This window comes from Vanellus vanellus, assembly GCF_965231255.1.
Source record: "Vanellus vanellus genome assembly, contig: HAP1_SCAFFOLD_34, whole genome shotgun sequence".
Taxonomy (NCBI): Eukaryota; Metazoa; Chordata; class Aves; order Charadriiformes; family Charadriidae; genus Vanellus; species Vanellus vanellus.
In genome coordinates, this window is record NW_028128340.1 from 3204438 (window position 1) to 3228883 (window position 24446).

At 52.5% G+C, this 24446-nt stretch overlaps 1 protein-coding gene across 1 annotated transcript in view; it reads right to left on the minus strand.

Annotated features, from left to right (window-relative positions):
* Positions 1–4608: 4608 nt before the first annotated feature.
* LOC309684559 (electroneutral sodium bicarbonate exchanger 1-like) overlaps positions 4609–24446 on the minus strand; it is a gene marked incomplete at both ends in the record, with an annotated part of 79645 nt that continues 59807 nt past the window's right edge. The window contains 17 exons of the mRNA XM_082500455.1: positions 4609–4791; positions 4892–5065; positions 6329–6397; positions 7847–8098; positions 8695–8856; positions 9210–9323; positions 10026–10169; positions 11324–11522; positions 12412–12545; positions 12680–12854; positions 13338–13429; positions 13594–13740; positions 14178–14265; positions 14640–14779; positions 15200–15372; positions 16324–16484; positions 16676–16843. Coding sequence (XP_082356581.1) covers positions 4609–4791; positions 4892–5065; positions 6329–6397; positions 7847–8098; positions 8695–8856; positions 9210–9323; positions 10026–10169; positions 11324–11522; positions 12412–12545; positions 12680–12854; positions 13338–13429; positions 13594–13740; positions 14178–14265; positions 14640–14779; positions 15200–15372; positions 16324–16484; positions 16676–16843 — 2575 coding nt within the window. The remainder of the gene's footprint in view (positions 4792–4891; positions 5066–6328; positions 6398–7846; positions 8099–8694; positions 8857–9209; positions 9324–10025; positions 10170–11323; positions 11523–12411; positions 12546–12679; positions 12855–13337; positions 13430–13593; positions 13741–14177; positions 14266–14639; positions 14780–15199; positions 15373–16323; positions 16485–16675; positions 16844–24446) is intronic.

Sequence of the window (24446 nt, forward strand, 5' to 3'; positions counted from 1 at the left end):
ACCCAAATTAAAAAAAAAAAAAAACACAAAATTTAAAAACCAAAACATAGTTAAGTCATTAAATTTTTCAAACCCCAGACCCGCTAATTTCAGCCCTTTCCCCAGTCAGCTGGTTCCCCACCCCCAGGCAAATGGGCTTTCCCCCAAAAATCAGTGCTGCCCACTCCCCCGTCCCCTCCAGCCCCCCCCCAAAAAGCTTCGCAGCCCCCTCCGCCTCCTCCCCGCCCTCCCAAAGACACGGCAGCGGCACAGTGAGACAAACGAGAGGTTTATTCCATTATTTTTCCCATAACGTTCAATGGGCAACAAGAGAAAAAGGGCCGACAGTCCCGGCTCCGGCGGGGGGAACCCCTCAGTCCACAGTGACGCTCCACCGACGGGACCCACGTGACAGCAACAGGGATTTGTGTCATTTGTGTTCCACAGAATGAACCCAAAATAAATTAAAAAAACCCAATGAAACAAAAAAACTAAAACCAAACACAAAACCACACAAAGATTCAAAGTGATAACTAACACAGATTCGCTTGGGGGATTCCCCCACCCCCAGTTTTATTTACAACACGGAGCCTTTCCAAACTAGGTCATCTCTTACAATAAAAAAAAAATATATTTCAGCATCTGCGCAACAAAAAGAATTGCTGTATTTCGACATGTAGTGCACTGGGGGGGGGGGGGGGGGGGAGGAGGGGGAATTAAAATAATTAAAAAAAAAAAACACCCTTTTTTATTACCTTTTTACATTACCACCCCCCACCCCGCTTAAGGATCTCTATTATGCGCATCATTTTAGGAAACTTCTTTTGAGGGGCCCCCGGGGGTGGGAGGAGCTGTTTGAAGGCACCGAAGCGCACAGCAGCCCCCGTCCCGCCTCGCTGGGAAGGGGCTTTGCTGCCAACTAAAGCATTGCGGGGCACTGCAGGGATATCTCTTTTGATTCCTAAAGCGACTCCAGGAGCAGCTTTGAGAGGGATTTTTCCTCCCGACTCCTCCCCGTAAAATTCTCCTCTGCACAGGGAAATATTAAATCCTCCCAAAATACGGAACCGGCTGTGGGATCACGGGGCACGAAGGGGGGGACAGGCGCAGCACTGTGTCCCACAGTCAGCCCGGGGGGTTACAGCCGCCTTTTAGGTGGCTCAGAGTCACGTTGTTAACCAAGACCTCAGCTTTCATTTAATTAAATACATAAATACATAAATAAATAAAAGATCTTACCCTGTAAGCAGCAAAAACCCCCGAGCTTCGAATGCAGAAGAGGGCCGCGCCGGGGAAATCTGCTTTGCTTTTTAAATAAGGAATTTTGGAGGCAGCCGCCAAGGTTTTGTGGCCCCTGGGGAGGGGGGAGATGTAGAGCCGGACTCAGCCCGCTCTGCCCCAAAACCGTCCGCGTTTTCCCTCCAGGGTGATTTTCTTCCTTTCTGTCTCTGCCGGAGTGATGCCCGGCACGTGCTGAAAACCATCCCAGGCTCTGGCCCCGGTCCCGGCCAGGAGGGAGTGAAGCTCAGCCCCGCTCCCTCCTTTTACAGGGAGGAAAACAAAATGGAAGAAAAAAACCAAATTGTCCTATATTCGAAGTGTATAATTCCGTTTTAGAAGTGTATAATTCCATTTTAAGGGCAGGGCAGCAACAGGGCTGGTACCACAGCCCCACAGCCACTGTGGGTCACCAGCGTAACGATTAAATTAAAGTTTCTTTTGGGAAGGGGGGAGAGACGGGGACTCTCCTGCTCTGGGACCTTTCCCCTCCGGGGAGGCAGAGCCGGAGCAGCGAGCACGGTCCTGCCCGGAGGGCAGTGTGGAGGGGACGCGCACGGGCATCCCGGAGGAACAGCAGCAAGGAAACCCGGTGCTGCACCTTTCCCTTCCTCCGAGCCTTTTTCTTTTCCTCTTTTTAAGGGCTCAACCAGTTTCTTCCCCCTCCGACCGTCACTGTGGGGCACTGGCACCAGCCGCTTTGCAAAACCCCATCCCGTAAAAGCCGCCTGATTTTGGCCCTGTTTGGGGATGCGCCGCTTCCATCCTTACAGAGCAAACTGATAGATGATTTGTTTTTCTCCCCCCTCCCCATTTAGCAAGAAGCACCAACGTGCCGTTGTCGCTTTGGGTCGGTTTGCTGCAGAAAAAGGCTCCCGCAGGGGACGGGATAAGCCGATGGCAGGAGGGTCCCTGCACCCATCCCACCGCTGCTGGTGGAGGGCGGCAAGGGGACCTTTTCTTCGGGGTTGTCCTCTCCTCCCGGGCTCCGCGGCCCCACACCGCAGCCCAACGACCCCCCCGAGACGGGAAGAGAGCACGAGAACCATCTCTGCTCAACAGCTTCTTCCTGCAAAGGGGCAGGAAAAAGGAGGAGGAAAAGGCACCTTCCCACTTGCCTCCGGGCTCATCCCACCCTGGAGAGAGACGCGGCTTTGTGAGGAGAGGGGAGGAGGAAAAAACACCACAGCGAGAGAGCCAGGGAGGGAAAAGGAAGGAAAGCGGAGGGACAGCGGAGGGGCCGCCCGGGGACACAGAGCCCCAGGTCTCGCCTGGCCGCTCCCGCCACCACCCGGCGGATTGGAGGGGTTTGATCTGAAGCGCTGCCTTATATTAATTTAACAGCCGGGGGAGGAGAAGGCGCCGTTTCTGCCTTTTGCAGCTGCCAGGCTGACGGCAGAGCCGAAGGAAGAAAAATAATTATAATAAAAACAAACAAACAAACAAACAAAAATTCCGAAAAAACTCCAATGTAAAACTGGAGCGCAGGGAGCAAATGCTTTTCCTTCGCCTCGGCCCAACCGCTCGGGCACTCCGCGCTGCCCCGCCACAGAGGGCATCCCTCTCCTGCCAGGGAGAGACAGGAGGGCGAACTGAAGGCAGGACCCCAAACCAGACCCGAGAACCTGGTCGCGATGAAGAAGAAAGTGGAGAATGCGTCACATACAACAGAAACATTCAGAGTTTATTTTGGGGGAACAAAAAAAAAAAGAGAAACAGAAGAGGAGGAGTGAGATATTAAAAAAATAGCACTGAACGATGAAGCGGCAGCAGTCCCTCTACCGCTACAAAACGGCAACAACCCACACACGAACACGCGAGGCGGAACACCACCGAACTCCCACTGACTGTCATGTGCACCTCAGTTTGCTGCTCTGGAGAGAGAGAATGCCTGAAGCACACCAAGGACAGCTGAAACCATCGCCGTGGCTTAAAGGGGAATCCGCCAACTGGAAAACAAAATAAAAGCGGTTTCTGCCCATGTCTGCGTGGGCACATCCCCGAGTCACATTCTCACGCCTCTCCTTCAAAGTCAAGATTCCTACACATGAAAACTGGAGTCGGGGGGGAGGGAGGAGAGAGAAAAGGAGGGAGAGCGTCATCAGTGGGGCTGTTGCCCCGCTCGTGGGACCGCGCCGGCAGAGAGGAGCTGGTTCGTGTGCCGCAGCCCTCGCCGCTTGCGCGGCATTGCCAGCAAAAAAATACAAAAAGCCGTAGGCACGTGCCACTGCTTGCAAAGGAGCACGGCCACGTTCCCACGCGATCCTTTACCTCTTTCCTCCCCAAATTCAGACTGTTTCCGTGCTCATAGTGAGAGCCTTCCACACGGGTGTTTTTGATATCTCATCCGAGATATTAATCTCCGAAGGATCAGTCCTGCAATAAATATTTGAGACAGCAATCTGTGACTGTGGGAACTGACGCCACCCAGCGCATCAGCACCAGCAACAGGAACGGGGGGGAGGAGAACCAAAGCTGCGCATAAGCACAGCGGGTTGGGCGGGATGAGGAGGTTTGGAAGGCGAGCCGGAGAGCCGCAGAGCTACAGCTCTGTGCAAAGGCTCTGCACAGAATCCCAGACTGGTCAGGGCTGGAAGGGCCCTCTGGAGCTCACCCAGTCCCACCCCTGTCAGAGCAGGGGCACCTACAGCAGTGGCACAGGACACCTCCAGGCGGGTTTGGAATGGCTCCCGAGTGGGAGACTCCCCCACCTCTCTGGGCAGCCTGTGCCAGCGCTCTGCCGCCCGCCCTGCCCATAAATTTGCTCTTCCCACCAAGCTGAGTGCATGGCGCTGGGATGCTCAGCAAAGATAAACGTGGAGAAAATTCTGCCAACCCCCTTCAGGCTAATCTTGCCGGGGGTCCTGCTGCTTGGTGGGGCTTTACCTGTCGCTGCTTGGCTTTGGGATATCCGCGCTGCTGGTCTTGCCCAGCTGCAGCCGAACGGAGTTTGCAGCAGCAGCTTCCATCATCTCCTGGGACTCCTGACATAAAAAGGGACAAATCAAAGTTCTCTGTCTATGATCGAAGTGGAGATAAACTAAAGACCCAGCAAAGCCCACGTGCTGCCCTCTCCTTCTGACCTTCTGTTAGCGCAGCCGGGGAAAGACCTTTCACTCCAAACATTTTGGGGGGGGTTAAAACCACCCTTATGAGCAAATCTTTCCATCATAATGATAATGTTTATTATAAATGGCACCTTTAAAAATTATACCGCTATTCAAGTGTTAAGCTCACTGCTAATTTAAAAACAAGGTTATGATGCGGGATCCAGGCTGTCAGGATCTATTTCTATTGAGTTCGGATCTTCCCCCAACATTTCAAGAGAAGCTCTGACAGAAAGAGGCAATCTCAGAGCCCGAGGGAGACATCCAGCCCCGAGCACCCAGCAAGCATCACCTCTTCTTCTTTGGCTTCATTTTTGGCATCGGACAACTTCTTCCTGCTTTCTGGCATAAGGTCATCCAAAAAGCTGAGCTCCCGCTTTGAGAAGCAGAAGTCCATCACTTTCCGGACAAACACGAGAGCCAAAACCTTCACAAAATAAGAAGGAAGAGGGGGTGAGGTCTGAGATGATGCTACGTCTCACTCCGACGCTGCAAACGTCCCGCTGCTGAGCAGCACCGGCTCTTACCATCATGGGAAAGATGATGGCAGCACGGGACACCTTGATGGCCCAGAGCAGGACGAGGCAGATGAGCTGGATCAAGGTGAAGAAATGCACCTTCCGCAAGGGAACGTGCCGCAGGTAGATGAAATCCGGCTGGTGTTTTGCCGGCATCCAAAAGAGCTTCAAGCGGTCAAAGAACTGCAAAATAAAAGCGGAAAAGTTACCCCTTGGGGCTGCGGAAAGTTTCCGGCCCTGTTGGGACATGGAAGGAGTTTTCAGGATCTCGCGTGCAGTGAGAAATCCTGGATCCCACTTTGTTCCTCCCAGGAGCAGCACCCGTTTTCCCTTTGCTCCATCTATAAACCAGTGTGTCCATGAGAGCTGCCCACCAAATTGCAATTATTCCACATCCTTCTATTATAGAATCACAGAAGGGTTTAGGTTGGAAGGGACCTCGAAGACCAGCCAGTCCCACCCCCTGCCCTGGGCAGGGACACCTCCCACCAGCCCAGGTTGCTCCAAGCCCCGTCCAACCTGGCCTTGAACACCTCCAGGGATGGGGCAGCCACAGATTCTCAGGGCAACCTGCGCTGGTGCCTCACCACCCTCAGAGTGAAAAATTTCTCCCTGATATCTCATCTCAATCTGCCCTCTGTCAGTGTCAAACCATACACCCTCGTCCCATCGCTCCCCTCCCTCATCCAGAGTCCCTCCCCAACTCTCCTGGAGCCCCTTTAGGCACTGGACTCCCCGGAGCCTTCTCTTCTCCAGGCTGAACACCCCCAACTCTCCCAGCCTGTCCTCCCAGCAGAGGGGCTCCAGCCCTCCCAGCATCTCCGGGGCCTCCTCTGGCCCCGCTCCACCAGGTCCATGGCTCTCCTGTGCTGCGGCCCCCGAGCTGGAGGCAGCACTGCAGGGGGTCTCCCCAGAGCAGAGCACAGCAGAGGGCACAATCCCCCCTCGCCCTGCCGGCCACACTGCTGATGCAGCCCAGGATGTGGTCGGCCTTCTGGGCTGCGATCGTGCATTGCCGGCTCACGGTGAGCTTCTCATCAGTCCGCACCCCCAGGTCCTCCTCAGATCATCTCACCCCCCCTCCCTGTTCTTCTATAAAAATATATTTTTAATATATTCTATTCTTCTGTTTGTTATTTGGCATTTCTCAGCCCACTGAATCCCCCAGCGAGGATTCCCACCGGCAGTAGAAATCGCCTTCGCTTTGCACTGAATTCCCCCATTTTCACCACACCAAACACTGCCCTGTCCCAAACCGTGACGCAGAGTGCGCTGAACTTGCCTGGTCCTCCCACCCTACGTACCTCCTGTGCCCCCACCAATCTTTTCCTTATACAAAATACTTTCACTGCCTGCTTTTGGGGAGGTTTTCTCCCACCCCACTGCTTTTTTCCTGCTTCTCTGGAGATGACACAGCAGGGAGCTGCACGCTGTAAGAGTCCGTACCTGAATCCCTCTGAGCGATGACACGCCCATGTAGAGAAAGACACCGTAAAGCACAGGCATGGGTATAAACTGGGAAATTAAAAAAAAAAAGAATGCAATAATTTATTTTTTAATTGCTTTTTCAGTATTAGTGCTTTCTTCTAGAGGCACTGCCTAAAATTGCCTAAAACTTTCCAGTTTCCACAGGGTTGGAGATGTGTCACCTCTTAACCTGTAGAGGTTTTGTGCGTGCGAGTGAGTGAGTGAATGCTCTGCTTTAGGCTGAGCTTCTGAGTTACGTTTCATTAGAATAATCCTATTTTCCTGAAAGGTTGGAGGAAAATAGACCATTTCACCCATGCTACTGTACACCACGTTCTGTGACGGCAGAAGAACATTTCTACACATTCTTGCGGCAACACCCAAAAGCGAAGTGCCTCCTTTTAGCCTAGAGCTGAGGTGACTTTGTGGGAGTGTCCTGGTTTGAGAGACACAGGACTAATTTCTCTTCTAATGCTTGGGAAAATCTTCGCTTTTTTAGAAGACTCCAGTGTCTGAATTTGTGAAAATATTTACTTTACAGCCAGCTGTGGTGTGTGGGTCTCAAGGTCTCAGTGTTTTCGAGCTAGCCAGGTGCAGGGATGAGGAGGAACGAGACCCGGGCACTTGACCCAAGCTGGCCAACAGGATTATTTCATACCATCAACATCACACTCATTATAAATTAGAAAGTTTGCTGCGAAGTTCTCTCTCTCCCTTGATGGCTGCCATCCTGAGAACTTCGTGCCCTGGTGCCGGAGCCCTGAGGCCTTCCCTTCCTCCTGAAGCCATAGCACTCGCAGTGTCCCACATTAGCTGTCCACTGCTGGGAGTGCACAGCTTCCTACTGATAGAATTGGCTGAGTATAATCTTTGCATATTCTGTATTGGTGTCGGGATCAATATCAGTTCTTTAGTGCTGTTAATGTTAATTATCTAATCTTATTCTATTAAATCTGTTTATACTTCAGCTCTCGGGTTTTCTTGTTTTTCCCAATTTCCCTTTCCCAGGTGGGGAGGGGTCATCGGGTGATAGAATGATTGTCTAAATGACAACAAATTGTTATGGGTCTCTCAAACCGTAACAGGGAGGAACACACAAGGAAGCCCACGGGGATGATTTTGGTGTGTTTAGCTACTGGGAAAGGCTGTTGGGAGGCATTTGGGGGAGCAAATTGCATCCCATAAGGTGCTGCCTGCTTGAAAGAGAGCAGTGTACTGGTCTGAATCCGCTTCATCGGAACCCATAAACACAGGTGGGCCTGAGAGACACCTGGGAATTAAAGCAGTTGTCCTGCTCGCTTGCCTCGAGGACACCAAACTGGGGTGTGAAGGGCTGGAAAGGGTAACTGAGGCTGCTTCCCACCGTGGGCCAAGCCTCAAGGTTTGGGATTGCCTCCTCCTCTGCTCCACACCTACTCAGGCCTGGATGGAGGGGATGTTTTTTGTATAACCTCCAAAAAGTTCACGCTTGTTGGGCGTTTTGCATTTTCCTCTTACCTTTAACACCGAAGTGAAGAAGACAGAGCAGCCCATGAGCACAAAGATCATCAAGCCGGTGACTCTCTGCTCTCGTATCCCCAGAAACTTGGGTTGTTCTCCTGGAGCTGAGCAGCCAGACTCCACTTTGAGGCTATTGACGTGGGTGATGGACAGGACAGTCGCAGCCACAAACCAGGGCAGCCCCATCACAGAGCACACCCCGAGCATCACGGCCACCATGAAAAGGTCCAGGTGGTACCCGCATCCTTTCTGTGGGCAGCAAAACAAGGAACAGAGCATCCCACAGCACAAGAGCGAGGACAACGTCGCGACTCAGACTCAAACCCTACTTGGGCGCAAGTCACCCTCTTGAAAATTTAAGAGAAGAATTGGCAAAAATAAGGATGGATCCGGTCTTTGCGCAAGCACCTTGCATGAAAATCTGGCAGGAGTTCAGACCAAGTGGATTTGGGAGGTTTGTGCAATAGCTACTTCTCAAACAAACACACAAACAAACAGACTATTTTCATTCATAAAGAAATTTCTACTGCTTGTAAGCAAGATGTGACCCTGAGTTATCCCTGGCAGTGCGTCAAAACAGTTCGTTCCCCCAGCTCCTGCTGGCGTTTTGAAACAAAAATACGCTTCTATAGTGCTCGAAAATTAATTTGCTCCTCCAAAAGATTGCTCATCTGAACTGCCCTCGTTTGCTCCCTGTGACATCACTAATCCAGCAGAGCATCCTGCCACACAGCCTGACATTGTCCCAAACCAACGCCTTCACAAAGCACTTGGCATAGGAGCTTCTCCCCACACCTGCAGCCCAGAGTGGGGTGGGGATGGGGTCAGCTCTTGCAGCCCCTTACCTTCAGCTTGTGCTCCTTCCTGTTGACAATGACAGCCGTGATCTGCTGGTCCATGAATATCAAGATGGTGCAGAGCAGAGCTGGGATGGGCGCGGCCAACACCGTCCACCAAGGGTTGGGCCCTATGGGGTTGACCAACCACCCGCGGTCGTCTCTGGTAGGCTGCAACAAAGCCAAAACACACATCAGGATCAACTCCCAGCCCAGCCACTTCACTGGCTTTGATTTTCCTCTCCATCGCTGTGCCGCCTCATCTCCTGGCCCTGCCTTCATGTCACCCTCTCCTACGGGGTTCAGCAGTGCCAGCGTCCTCATCGCAAGCACCTATACATACTTCTGTAGGTATCAAGTTTTGGGGCTGGCGTCTTCTTTCCAGAAGGAAACGATGCATTCGGAGGTGGAAGAGGAGATGGTAACACCACCAGCATCCCCAGACTCAGCCCTGTCCTGTCCCAGCATCACCCTGTGGCATCCCCAAGGGCCGAAAGCGGCTCCACACCAAAACACCCCATTACCTTGAACATGTGGGGGACGTGGAGCTTCGGCGACGGGATCCCAACCAGGAAGTCAATGAGCACCATGATGACGATGGTGAGGAAGACACCAAAGTCACTTACTGTGGACCGTACCTGGAGCAAGAAAGCAGAGCTGAAAGGGACAGCACAAACGGGGCCATACCGTGAGATGGAAAAGTTAAAGACATCAACAGCATTAAGGCTGGTTAACAAATTCCCACCACTCTGAGAAGATGCAGCCAAATCCCTCGGTTAGATACTGTTGCTGTGTTTGTACCTGCGAGATCTGGTGTCAGGCAATAAAAAAAGTTTAATTAGGTGGAAAAGGGTGGTTTAAATTCAAACTTAAAAAAAAAGCCAATAAATATTAAAAAATAACGGAACAGACGTCTGCCACTACAGCTGCACTCACAGCTACAACGGGAATAAGGCACTGAGGCATCATTTGCTCCTCAAAAGGAAGAAACGGTGTCTTTTGTGTCTTTTTCTATGGCAGTTCCTCATTTGAATCAACTTTCCCCTTGGGCACACCAGGTGAAAAACACCACAAATGAAAATACAACAAACAACCAACTTTGGAAGACCGATTTCCCACTGCCTGGGGAAAATACCACTCCGGGGCAGGTCGCGAGGCAGGTGGGAAACGCTACGATCGTTTTGCACTCCTGGAAATGAGTGAGGGACATCCAAGTTTGGCCTTCAAGGTCCAATATTTCCCAGTTTGACCAAGCGGTGGCAAACACTGCTTAGTGCTCCGGGAAAGCCATTTTGGGAAATGAGTGTGGAGACTGCTGCTGGCCACCGTCTTCTACCTACTCTGGTCGGGAAGTAGCGGCTGGTTTTAAACTTCTTCAATAAGCCCGACAGGACAAAGGTGGAGAAGAAGAGGATGCAGCACCAGAAGAGGACATCGGGCGTGTAGGGGCCATCGTGTCCACAGGCAGGTCCACGAAACTCTCCATGCAAATACCGACATTCCTGGGGAAACAGAGCATCAGGACACAAAGGTAGTGCACATGCGTCAAGGAAACCTCGGATAACTTGGGGGTAACTTGCTCCAAGATCTGTGACCTCGGGACTGCTGCAGCTAGCGGAGATTTATATTTAACGATCAACAGCAGCTGAATAAGTGACACATGGAACTACACAGACAGCAGAGAGAGGAGATGTGATGGGACACCGTACCACAGACCTATGGCACATCCTCCGCTTGAACGGCAGGTAACCGTGGCTGAAGACACCAGAGGGGAAGGAAACACTGGGAACTCTTGGGGAGAGCGAAAGAGGGAACGGGGAAGGAGGGCTAAGACAACAGCGACAGGAAAGGAGAAGAGACAAATTGTCCCTTCCCAGGGGCGGGTTCACAGGACACGGCCAAGGGGGGTGAAGATGTCCATAAGAGCGTCCCACCCTGTGCCTGAGCTCTGCTTCCAGCAACAACGGCCCAAGGGGCTGCTCAGACATGCAAGTTTATGCACGTACCTTCAGACAGCGCTGAGTAAGAAAGCAAGGCCTGGAGTTACTAGGAACCAATTAAGGAAGCTAATTACAGCCTTCAAGCATGAACTTAAGTCCTCCAACTTCTCCAATAACCAAAGCACCCACTGAACCTTGCTCCCAGACAGAACCGCTGTCCTGAGGATAACAGTTATTGCCCACCATGTCGGGGATGAGGTGGAGAGGTGGACTCTCCTTCCCAGGCCCAAGGAGGTTAAACACACTGAAGTAATGACTTTTCAGAGCAGCACTGGCACAAGTTGAAGCCCACCATCACCTGAAGGGCTCTGAGCTTTGCACCAGGCCAGTGCCCCTGGACCCCGCGGCCGCAGCACGAGGAAGCAGTGACTCGGGGCACTTACAGTCACCGTGAGGTTCTCCCAGGTGATGCCAGACACATTGATCTTGTTGCTCTCCCAGAACTGCAGGGTTTCATTGCTGGGATGGGTCGGTGCCTCACACTTACAGCTGGGAGGAGAGAAGCCAAGACGGGGGTGAGGGGAAGGCGATGGAGGTGCAGCCCTGAGCTCCTGCCAAGGGGCAGCGGTGTTTTAGGAGGAAGAAACCCACTAGGAGACGGTGAGGAAGTCCAGCTTGCTGTGCGTGTGCACAGGGTAGGTCTCTCGCAGGTGACTCAGCTTCTCCAGAGCCTCATAGATGAAGATGATGCAGATGAGGGAGGCGAAGGCTTCTTCGGTGAAGCGGGTGATATAGCACACCAAAGAGCTAGCATCAGTGGCCACCAGCACTATGCAGAAGAAGGCGGTCCACAGACCAATGCATGCCCGGAGAGAGAGATAGGAGAGCGCGTAGTCCCTGGGAAAGCAAAAGAAAACGCAGGGTGGAGAGGGCAGCAAGAGGCTCCGAGCCGTGCCTTCCTTCGGGGAAAGTCGGCAGCAATTCAGGAGCGTGTCAAGGCTGCGGATGGTAAATGCAGTTTCCACGTCCTACGACAGACAGCCTCAGGGCTGCGGCACAGGGTGTGGGCCCGCAGGAGGAGAGGCTAATTATTTAATTATCCTTATTTAACAACGACCTTGTGTTAATGCCTCGGAGGCTAACTGAGGTCAGGTCCCTGTTGTGGAAGGTGGTGTTCTCCCACATCACCCCGATGCCCTAACAGCAAAACCGGCTGGGTTTGCACCCAGTTACCTGCTGCCAGCAAGTTGGGGCTTCATAATAAATTTAATTGCAATAAGGGGGTTAATCTCCCATCACAGTTGCCACAACAAAAAGACTGTCATGGAAAATATCCATTTTGCCTGAAAAGCTCCTGCTTTCTCAAAAATCATCAAAACATTTGACCAGAAAACTCTTTGGATATGTGGGTAAAATATATTTCCACTTCCAGCAAAAATCATGCAAAAAAGTGCCCAAGTTTGTACTGAGAGGAAAGCAAATCTTCCCTCATTCCCAAACCAGAGTAATTTGTCTCATCTTCCCTGTGCAGCCCATCTCGGCCATCCACATCCTTGTGGTTTCTCCTCCTCCTGCTCTTTCACTTTAACCCTAAAAACCCCGAACCGCCCATCCATCCTTCAGAGACTGAGGGCTCCTGCACCGTCACATACTAAAGCAGCAGCGCGTGATGTCTGTGACACAGAAGACAACTTAAATCTACCAACTACCACTAAGAAAAACATCTTTTCTCCATCCCTGCCTTCTGAAGGCGCTCGCAGCACCTGGCCGCAGCAGCCAGCCTTACTTGCAGAACTTGTAGAGGATCTTCTCGAACACGAGGACGGGGCCGGTGCTGCCGAGGATGGTGAGAGGTTGGCCAGCAAAGAGGTAATACACCACGCCGGTCATGGATGCGCCCAGCAGCGACTCCATGGCACTCTGTCCGGGGAAGAGAGGCAGCAGTGAGTAATTAAATTATTAGGGGGAAAAACACAAGTGCAAATTCACTGCAGCAAGGACTTCTGCAGGAGTTTTGTCCTCCCCTGTGCCACCCAACAGAGAGAGGTGCTCACTATGTGGCCGTTGGTCGCCTCCCCCAGCAGTCCCCCAAAGGTGATGATGGGGGACATGCAGGCACAGTAGAGGAAGAGGAAGGACGCCAGACACTGCAGGCTCAGACCATCCCGAAAGTCACTCCAGAACCAGGGGGCTTTTCGCTTCACATCCCGGATCAAACCTCCAAAGAGCCTGGAGGAAGGAAAAAAAAAAAACCACAACATTTTCGTGGAAGACCGCGTTAAGTTTTCTTGGCTGAGGAAGGACAATCATAAGCACAGAGTAACTTCCGTTGCTAAAAAGAAGTCTCCTTCTCCCATTTTAGCCCCAGTAGAAACTGAGGCATACAAAAAACCCCTCCAACAAAAAGAGACCAAACCTGAGAGCCCGTCCCCTCTTATTGCAACAGTCCCTCACTTTGAGAAGCAGCAGAGCTCTACCTGGAGGTACTTACACATCTGCTTCCACCCCAAAGCAAGAAAACCTCTGTGCAACCACGGTGCGGCTGAGCCCAGCTGCCCAAATCTCCCACCCACCCAGCCCAGGGGACCAAGCTGGGAACCTGGAGCCCCTTCACTGACCCAGTTCACCCCAAAACTCTGCTAGAAGGGAGGTGCACACTCAGATTTTAGGGGCAAACAGAAAAACACCCCACCAAACTATTTCAGTTCACACCTTCCTGTCCGCTCCAGTTCAGGACCGCTGTGCTTCTCCGGCTTGCTGTGAGAAGCGCTGTCATCGAGAGCTTCTGGCACCTTCCTTTTTTCCTGTTAAAATGGAAATAAGATAAAGATATGTCTTTGCAGCCACTGGCTTGTTTTGCTTTTTGGGCTGGGTACGTGACCTGTGAAGTTGGGCCCCTGAGCAGCACCCCCAGCCGTGCTGCCCTCCTGCCCGTCCCCATTGTGCCTCCTTCTGCCGCAGCACCCACCTGCGAAGGGACGTTTTTCGGGGGCTCAATTCGTATGGAGGGATCCCACTCTCCTGGCGGCAAAACCATGACCTGATCCAGAAACTCATCGATGCCAGCCACCAGGTCAGCCCGGTTCTTGGCTTTATAGGCAACATCGTGGAAAACCTGCCGTAGGAGACAACCTGGTGAGAGCATGACCCATCTCGGATGTCCTAACCAGTGCAATAAGCTCTTGGCTAAATGCAAGGTCATTTCCCCCAAATCGCCTGTTGGAAGTGGCAGGAAATATTCCCCCCAAAGCAAAAATCTGTGCATCTCAGTATTTGTAACCATCTCCACCAGGCTCCCGTCCCCCATGGCACACCACAGCCTTCTGCTTCAAGCAGAGAAGTTTCACTGGCCCTGGCAATGCCACCACTGGGGACAGCGTGCTGGGGACTCTGGGGAGAAGGATGAGGCGCGGGCTGCAGCCCAGGTGGGATTTTAGCCTCCAGCAGGCAGCTAACAGGGACAGCAAACCCTCTTCCTCACTACTACAGAGACAGGGAGAGGTGAAGAAAGCCCCAAAAAATGACCCGGAGATATCTCTTATCTCGTCACACCTCATCCGTCATGATAGTAGCCATGGACCTGCCGATCTCATGGTACTGATGGGCTTTTCCTCCTGGTCCAAGCAAAACAAACAGGAACCTAGGCAAGAAAACCAAAATGAGAGAGAAGAACATGGCCTCACTCAAAGGGCGCCCAAGGAAATCCCTGGGAGCTCCCAGCCCAGAGCGTGGCTCCAGGGGGGACGTGTAGGCTCACCGACTCCGGTGATGAATTTGAAACGCATCAAAACCAAACACAAATTTGAGGTTTGGGCCAACTTTCATTAAAATTGGCCAATGGGTTTAAAAGCTCCAGCAGGGAAGGGAGGAATGAAAGCACGGAGATGTGGGTGGGAGAAACGTGCTTGCTCCCACTGGCTGTGTTCTCCTGGGACGCCCAACTGATGCATGAATTTGGTGTTTTGTTGTGGTGTTTTTTTTTTTAAATAAAAACTTTGCGCTTCTCATTCAGACCTCGTTGGGATGGGAACTTCCATCATGCCCGAGAGGAGGACAGCTGGGGTCAGGCGGACAAATGCCACGATGGGCTGGCGAAGGAAATCCAGCTCTCCTACGAGCACGCTGCACGCTTCAGCCCCGGTAGGAATTTTCTTCATGAAGCGCAGCTCCGCCTGGGCATGACAAAGGATTTTCAGGCCATTACCCCAAAAGTAAAGCCCACCGCACTCTGCAGAACACTCTGCAGCCAAGTTTGCAAGAGCAAATCTGGCCTAAAAGCGTAAGAAAGCTACGAGTGTCTCACCTTGCTTAGATCCATCGCATGGCTGTCATGGTTCACCCCATTTTTAGCTTCTGCAGTGGTGGGAGATGGATGAGGAGTGAGTGTTTGGGTTGGGAGGAGAAAGAAAGACACTGAGAAAGACAGGCAAGGAGCAATCGGGACACTTCTCCTTTGCTGGGAGAAGTCTAATGGGGCCAAGCCCTGCAGAAACCTTCACCTGGTGCCAAAGCCTGGCAGAAACCCTCACCGGGTACCAAACCCTGCAGGAACCCTCACCTGGCTTGTCAAGGGGATGCAGGTCTAACTGCTTCTTGCTCATGTCAGCAAATGAGCAGACGATGGGGAGAAGGTTGTTTCTTTTCTTCTCGTTCTGATGGTGATGCTTCTTCAAAAGCACTTCTCGAACTTTCGCCCGCACGCGCTCATCAAACCCCGCGGACTGCTCTTGCTGGCCCAGGATCATATCTGGAGATGGCAACGGGAAACGAAGCCGTCAGAGCAGAAAGTCCCCAAGCCCCGACCCCTCAAGCCCCCAGCGAAGGCTGCGCCACGCAGGATACCCTAACGCGGGCTCAGCCTTGCTTAGCAAGACGTTTTAATGCAGTTCAGCCTTTGCAGCGAAAGGAAGAATTCTCTTTTGCTAAAAGCCATCATCAAAGTGCTTATTCATCACTCCGCTCAGATAATTATTCCCCATCCTAGATAATGACATTTTTTTGCCCAATCTGGCGTTTCTAGACAGACTCTCTAGACTCGACACATTTCAACAAATTATGAGCAATCTCTAGCACAGACTTTCCCAGAGTTTCCTTTGCCCATCAACTGCAATTTGCCAAACACAGGGAGAAACGTGCTAAGAACGGCTCCGACTTCTCCAGCTCTTGCAAGGGCTGAATGGAGACCTGCCAGTCAAAGATAATTTCTCCAAAGCCGCTTTTTCAATTAACTTCAATTATCTTCCCCACAGAAATATGCTGCTTGGTCACCTGCCAAATAAACTCTGCCTTTAAAGCTCTTAAATCCTGGATGTTAAGGCAAGAGGAAAAAAAAAAAAAACAAAGAACGGGAGGAAACAGCTTGTAGTAAGCAGTTTATTTAAGGAGGTTCAGCTCTTACGCAGACTCCGTGTTCCTGAGAGCAGCCTGCCAAGCCCTGACACTCCTTTCTGGCAAGAGAATATTCTCTAATCGCCTCTCTGACCCCACAAATTGCTTTCAAAAGGCTCCCATACTGGGAGAAAAAGCTGATGTGACTGTTGTACACCCAGTCTACATCCAAAAAGCAACCCACCATTTAAAAACACAGCGGAGGTTCTGGAAAAGGACGTGCCATTGGGGCAGGGTTTGATACGGGAGTGAAGGGCACCGCGGCAAATTGAGCTCGGCTGTTCCCGGCGGGACGCAGCGTGCTCAGTACCTGCGATCTCTTCAATGCTGTTGGCACAAACGTCCAGCAGCACCATCCCGTTGCTGATGCAGCTCCGCAGCTCAAAGAGGCTGTGCAAGGACAGCGTGGCCACGTAGGGCTTGCTCCAGCGCTCGCCGCCATCTTCCACGTCCTCCTCAAACTTCAGCCACCTGCGGACATTGGGCACGATCAGCCCCGTTACAAGAAAACAGCCTCAGCTCTGCAACCCCTTCGGTGCAGCTACGGGGCGGCAAGAGGAGAAGGCTCCGCGCATCGGCACCTGCAGCTGCAAAAGCTTCACGTCCCGGAGAGCGGAAGGCAGAGCCCACGGCCGCCACCGCAGCCGGCGGCAGGGATTTACCTTGCCGTTTCCTTCCACTCGGCATCTTCACCCTCCTTCAGGAAGATCTCATCCAGCTCAGTGAACAAGTGGTGGGGAACGTGCTGCTCATCCTCCTCGGTGCTGAGGATGAACTGCACCCGCTGGGATGGGGTGTCTGGGGGCAGAAGATAAATCCCGTTACCACACCTGCATTCGACCCGTCACGCTCACACGCAAAGTGGCCATCGATCGGCACCAGTTCAGCCCTAAATATTGGGCTGGCCCCTCTCCCCCAGGTCTGGCCGGGCTTGCACAGAGCCACGGAGAAGGAGAAGCATCTATTGCACCTCTGCATAAGGACGGGCCACTTTCCTTCCCCACGTTTCCATTTTTAATGGCAGGATCCCTCTAAGGAAGACCAGCCTCAATCCATTATGCCTTCAACTGCCTCCCAAATAATGCCACTTTCCCTCAGAAGAACAGCAAACCACACAAATCAGCCACACGGACCTGCTTGCAGAGGACCCCGGCACCCACGCAGCCCCGAGAAGGCTCGTGAACGCTGCGGCGGGACTTACAGTGGTAGCCCTGCTCCATCGGGGCACAGTCCTTCTCCCGTTCCTTCTTCCGATGCTTCTGGCGGTGGGGTCGGTGGTGCCGGTGGCACTGGTGGCTTTGCCTCACCAGTGGCATCTGCACGCCCACGGACAGGGTGCGGTGGCCTGCGAAAAAAGCAGTGTTCGCATCACTCTCGATATTGCGGAGATGGTTGACACCGCTGCCACGATTAAACCAGCGCATCCATCCCAGGAGGAAACACCAACTTCTCTTCATTTTAGTTTCACTGCATCCCTGAATGTCAGAGACCCCTCCCTTTTTCCAAGCCTGTTTTACTCTAACTTTGCAACAACAGAGCAACAACAAGCGATGGCTCCGGGTCACCTAAAAGTGCCCTGAAAATATCAACCCTTGTCTAAAATTCCAGCTTTGGCTGGACAACACTCAGACCTGCTCATTAAGCAGCCACAGAAGGTAATTATTTTTAAAATCTTTGTATGGCACAAGGCAACAAGAGGAGATCCAATCAGTCCTGTGATAATGAAGTCTGGAACAAAAAAAAAAGAAAATCACAGCCCCGTGTCTGCAGCCATCAAATTATTCTCCTGACCTCTCCAAGCCAAGAGCAGCCTCTGAGAAAACAAGCTGGGAACTACCAAGCTCTGTGGCCAACGCTCACACCGCAGATGCCATGGGGGCTTTTTCCCCTCTGTCTAAAAGCCATAATATTAAAACAATGTGAAAATAACTGTGCTTGCTTATTTAGAAGCACGCCACGTTTCGCTGCAGGTGATGCATACGCTGAGCACAGGACGCGGCAGGGACTTAGCGCGACGGAAAACGGAAAAACGCGTGGGGCTGGTGGCACCTCTCCCGACTCACCTTCCAGCTCCTCCTTCTCATAGTGAATAGTGACAGCGGTGCTCGTTCTTCCCTGGTCAATCACCGCCTCCTCGTCGTGTCTCTGTTTAGTGAGGAGAAGAAGATACAAGTTGGGACCAGGTGAGGAGAGCTCCCTTACGTCTTCCCAGTCATCACCCATCCCTGCGGCCACGTGAGCCCAAGAGCATCACACCTCTGCGTGTCTCCTCCTCCAGGCACAGCCCTAAAAACACGGACTTGGAGGTTTTTATTCCCATACCCAAATAAAACCACCTGTAATGTCACCTGTATTGTATATACCGTGAGTCTGGAAGGATTTACTAAAAGGGGAGACAGTTGAGTGTTTCAAACCAAAACCAAACCTCCTGCTTCGTTCTTGTGGTTCCTTTCGAAAAATTAAAAATTAAAAAAGGGATTTCCAAACTGGGGGTGGAGTGGGGTGGGGGAACCCAACTCCACACTTTTGAGCACAGCCAGTTTCATTCTCCAAAAGTGATACCTGCAGATACTCACTAGATGGCACTTGGCCACAGGACATGGCCACCATCAACCTCCAAAGGCCCTCAAGAACCTGCAAGGGTGAAGCTGCGACTTCAACCCAACCAGGCTCGGGCTTCTCTTGCTGCAAGCCTGCTTTCCACACAAAACTGCGTTTTTCTCCTCAAAAGAAAAGCCAAAGACTAACAGCTAATGCCCTCCTTGGCTGAAATACCACTGCCAGTGCTGCACAAAGAGCATCTGTGCCTTAAAAGCTGAAGGAGAATTACAGGCGTTCTCTTCTCCCCTTGCCCCTGGGCTGGGGAAGGGCATCACCGGGATTACCACGCTCAAAGAAATAAAAACCCAACCACGTCTCACACTCGAGTCACAACTGCAACTTTGAAAGGGCCTCCAGGAAACCCTTCTCTTTAGAGAAGAGCAAAATACCGGAAATCTGCTTTTTATCCTCCAAATCCCTGCTTCGACTGAATGGCATCATCTGCTGCCGCGCAGCAGCGACACTCGGGAAGCTCACACCTCCCGCTCACCAGTTAATTTAATGAGCAAAAGGAACAAATGTTCCCATCTGGGAATGAGTTTTTTCTGGCCCCCGAGTACTAATTTCAAAGCCGACTTGCTGCGACCTCCCCGCCACCTCCCGGCACTCGCCCGCGTCACCCGGCAGCCGGATTATGACACGCCTGTGGCTTTCCCGTCCTCTCTCCCACGACGATCTCCACCACCCTCCGTCCCTTCTTAGCAATGCGTCTGCTCCCCTCCAGATTTACCGGAAAAAAAACTCAAAAACCCAAACCCCATCCTCAGAAAAGGCACGGGACAAAAGGGGCTTAATCAAATCGCTTTAAATGGCAATTTTAGTAAAATCATTACTTAAGTAAAACACCAATTTGAATTAAATCACAATTTAAGTAAAATCGCCACCGAAATAAAACCCCAATTTGAATTAAATCACTGTTTAAATTAAATCGCAACTTAGATACAATCACAATTGAAATAAAATCGCAATTTAAATACAATAGCGAGCTTGAGTGTGTTACAGGGGTGTCAGAGTGGGAATAAACGGAGCGATTTGGGCATCACAGCTCCCCAAATCCCCCCCGAGCGACATGGGGAAAGTCTGCTTCTCTCTCAGAAACCATTTTGGCTCCGTGCTCCCACCCATGATGCTAAACCTGCCCCCGGCAGGGCACAAAGCATCGTCCCCCCGCATCCTTCCCTGCTCTGGCGACATGCCAGTGGGATTTTGGGAAGTCTCCCCCCCTTTTTGGGGGATGCGCAGACCCTTGGCACAGCCCTCCCACCTGTAACTCTTCCAGAAGTGTCATTTTGGGACGCTCCTCCTGCTTCATCCTCAAGTCGGTCACCGGTTTTGGGGGATAACTGAGCCTCCAGATCAATCAGAGGACCAAACCCTCCGACTGCAGCCCAGTGACTCCCAGTTTGCACCATCTCCAGCACATAAACAGCGACCGTTGCTGGGATCGGAATGTTCAGGGTGACCCTGGCAGTTATTTAAAGCTATACACCCCAATACTGATCCCGCTTGGAAAACTTAGCGGATGGGGAGAAACCTGCTCTGTTTTGAGGAAAAACTATCCAGAATAGAGAAAAGGGGTGGAAACGCTGCATCTCGGCAGGGCAAAAGGTGTTACACAGTGTTTGGGTGTATTTGAAAGCCCAAACTGCCAAAAGACCACGTGAGGCACAAACCCTTGGGGAAATGCCCGTTATGGGGCAGCCCTGATTTTCATCAACATTTCCTGCATCAAATCAGGGTGTTTCAGGGAGGTCTCCCTTCGGCACAGCCTCCGTCCCTTCGCGGCTTCCATAAACCCTCGTTAGCCAGACCAAGTCCTACGCCGTACGGAAATGGCCAGAGAAGCCCCATGTTTTACTCTCCTCGCTTCCGCCAGCTATCTCCAGCCCTACTTTATGTTCCGAGTGGAGCTAATCCCTCATTTCCAGCCTACAGATTCATTTGCTGTCATGAACTTCCTCCCCGGCGCTGCTCAGCACAAAGGTTAACGGCCCCGGCTCGCCCTGAAAGGTGACATGGGATGTAAAATAACACAGCGAAGGAGGGTGACAATGAGGTCTAATCCGTTAAAATCCCATCGGGATCCAAGCTCAGATCTCTGCTGCTTTTTTATTATTTAGTATTAAAGCTTCAGGCGCAAATACAGGAGAAAGAAGCCAAGCGGGTCCGTGGCAAGACACTCCGAGAATCCCATCGCCCTTCCCCAGTTGTTGCAGCAGAAATCGCGGCAAACCTCGCACAGAGATGCCACCGAAGGAAACGGTGCCACTCAAAACCCTCTTTTTCCCAATTAAGACACCCAAATGGACTCAGAAAGGTTATTTCATTGAGGAAATAGCTGGAGGATTTAAGGATTTAATAAGTCTATGGGATCTGTGGACGTGTGGGCTTGGGATGGGATGGAGCAGGATGGAGAGATGCCTCCAGAAAGCAAATTATCCCATCCCAGGATGGGTACCAGCACTTGCAGACACTTCGCCTTCCCTCTTTGTCCTTCTCCGCTGCTGCCAGGCGCCTGGAAAACATCAAATCATCGAAACTGGGCTGGGAAAGGGGATGGCGAGCTCACTTTTGACTTTCGGAGCAGAGAGTGTTGTTCCCTCTCAAGAAAACTTCTCCAAATTATTATTTTGCTGCAGGGTTTTTTTTGTCCCAGCAGGAGAGAGAGGGATTTTTGACTGTCCTGCCTCAGTTTACCTGTCTCAGTGCAACTCCTCCAGTTAGAAAGAAAAATCTTTCCCTGGGGAAGCTTTGGTGTAATTGAGGATGAGGAAAAGCACAAAGCAGAGGTTCAGGTCCGGCTTTGAGTCCTCCCGGTGCCAGGGGAGGCCAAAAGCATCGCACGAGCAGGCAAACTTCCCATCTCAGCCCCCTCATTCCGTCACTCGCAAGCTGGACTGGCCACCAGCAGCAGGAGGGAGGATTGATGTAATTAATCTCACGCAAAGTGTAATTAATAACACTGATCCCAGTGTTATAAGGGGATGAGGGGCCAAACCGGGGGAGCTGCTCTAGTGGTGGAGCAGGAGACCCCCCTCCTCGCCCCGCTCCATCTCCATCCTACCCAGACGAAGCCACCAGTCCTGTGGCTCCCTCCTTTGCTATCGTGGGGGTCAGCACCATCCCCTGCAGGGACCCCTCCGGCTCCTGAGCCAGGATTTGGGCTGTGACGGGGACTGGACCTGGGAGAGGACACATCTCCAGAGCCCCAAAGTGGGGCTGTGAGGGGGGGACACACGCAGGTCACAGCTGAGCATCACCAGGACGTGACCGTCTTCCCTTGCTGGCAGAGACGCAAATTCCTCTCAGTCTTTCCCGTGAGCTGTAATTTCAGGGCAGATTAATTAATTCCCCACCTCTCGTTTGCCCCCGAGAGCACCTCCTGCAGCTGGGTCCCATGGGTGCAGCGGGGGGGCGGACAGGCCCTCCCCCGGGCCAAGGAGATGCAGAAAGAGGGGGGGACCACCCAGCCACCTCCTGCCTGCACCCCAACACCGGGCGCATCCGTGCAAGCGCCCGGTGGGACAATAGCTGAGGTGACCGGGTAGCATGGGGCTCTGTGGGGACAGTGGCCTTTGTCCCCCTGCTCTGAAGGGCCACAGCATCACCAGGGGGTCACATCGAGATGCGGAGGAGGGGGGGTCTGGTGGGGAGACCCCCAACAGGCATTGCCCAGGTGCCTTCCTCCCCTCCTCACATCCCTCCCGCACCCAACTTGGGTACCCCTCGCCTCCCCCTTTGAGCCCCCACCCCTCTGCCTTGCAGATGCCTTGCTGATGCCTTACACCCCCTTTCAGCGGCCTGCTGTCCCCCCTCCTTGCACACCCCCAGCACCCTATTTTAGACACCTACCACCCTCCTTACCCCCTCCAACCTTGCAGATGCCCTTCACTCCCCTTTCCATGGCCCTCACAGCCCCTTGCAGATGCTTTGCCTCCCCCATTCACCCCCACCCCCTGCTCCCAACGTGTTTCCCCCCAGCCATGAGAAATGCCGCAGTGAGCAGCCATGGAGCATTCTCCAGCCACACCGTCGGCATGGCCCGCCCGGGGGTACCAGGCATCGCCCTCCCTGCCCTGGTGCCGCTGCCCCCCACCTGACAGCTGAGGATCCCATCGGCCTGTTGCTGCTGGTGGGCATGGCGGGGCTGGGGGGGAGATAATTGCTTGATAACGATACTCTTAAGACATCCAAACAAAACACAAACAAAAATCACTACGATCACAAAAATGAGTAGGTTTCACAATAGGCTTTGCAGCTGTCAGCTCAGGGCAAAATCAAAGCCATGCAAGATTTTGTTCAACCATCCGACTTCTATTGCCTCTCGTAGATTTCTGCCATCCAAGTAGAAAACAAATTAATTTTTCTTATTTTCTCTTTTGACTGATTCCCTGTCCAATCAATACACCAAGGAGGAGATCGCGTGTAATGCCATTCTCCGTGTTCTGCCGTCTTCCAAACTGAAGGGAACTGCATTCGAGAAAGTGCTCGAAAGCCCAGCAGTTATCGCCTCTGTTTTGGACCCGCACTTCAAGGAGATGCAGTTTCTCAGCCCCAGCCTGAGAAGCGAGTTGCACCAGTCAGTGAGAACCACGCTGTTGTGGGTTTGCAACCACCAGTCCCCATCTGCCACCCAGTCTGGGGTGCCAAACTCAGATTCCAAAGCCACGGGCGCAGATGCCGGCAGCCAGCTGCCTGCTCGCAAGGACCCATGCGCCAGCGCCCCGTCTCAGAGTAGCTACGACATCCTTCTGGGGTAGGACCCGATGGAGAGCATGCCTGAGATCCACCAGCAACTGGAAAACTACATCCTGGAGCCCCTCTGCAAGTACAGCACCAGCTGGTGGAAGAAGAACGAGCATCGCTTCCCGGCCGTGGGGCGGCTGAGCCGGCAGTACCTCGCCATCCCCGCCACCGCCCTCCTGCCAGACCAGGCCTTCGCTGCTGGGGAAAGCGCCCTGGAGCATCGGTGCACTGTCCTGGTGCCGGAGAATCTGGTCCAAATTCTGTTCTTGCATCCACATTCTGATTTTTTAGAATCAATGTGAAACAGCAACAAGACTTGGAACAGGAACTGGCACGTGGAGCCCTTCCCTGGGTCAGTGGGGGGTTAAATCGACCCACGGGGTTTTGGACACCACAGTTAGATAGGGTGCCGGGTATTTTTCCCAAACTCCCGCCTTTTTGGCATCGCTTGGGCAGCACCGGCAGTGAGGAGCAGGCTTAGGGAAGAGGTGTGAACACGCCGATGGCTCTTCTGACTTTTAGGGTAGTTTTTTTATAAATACAAGTGATGGGAAACAAAAGGAGAATGTTCGTACCCGCTCTGCAAAGCGGGCGCTTCAGGGAAAGAAGTTTACCATGGCCCAGACCTGAAGATCAATACTTTAAAGACAAAACAGAACCAAAATACAGATTTGCCTCAACCGGGCGGGAATATTCAGCCACACAAAAAAAAAACCAAACCAAAACAAAACAAAACAAAAAAAAACAAACAAAAAACCAAAGCCATGAAAATCAGGTGGCCTGGCAACGAAAAGTAAACCTTTTCTCCCTCCCGGTACACCGCCAGCAGAGACCAGCCCCCTTCTTTAGATGTCATTCCCTGAACTAACCCAACCACCATTGTCACTGCCAAACGCTGCGTTATTTGTGCAAACAAACACCGATGGGCGCTACAGCGCAGCACGAAAGGCCAACGCCGACTCTGGCAAATAACCAAGAGGCCTCGCAGACATCCAATGCCTTCACCCGCCCCAATCCTGCTGCCGGCTTTGTCATGGCAGTGCCGCTGCGCTCTCCAGTGGGAAAACCAACCCGGGAACAGCACTG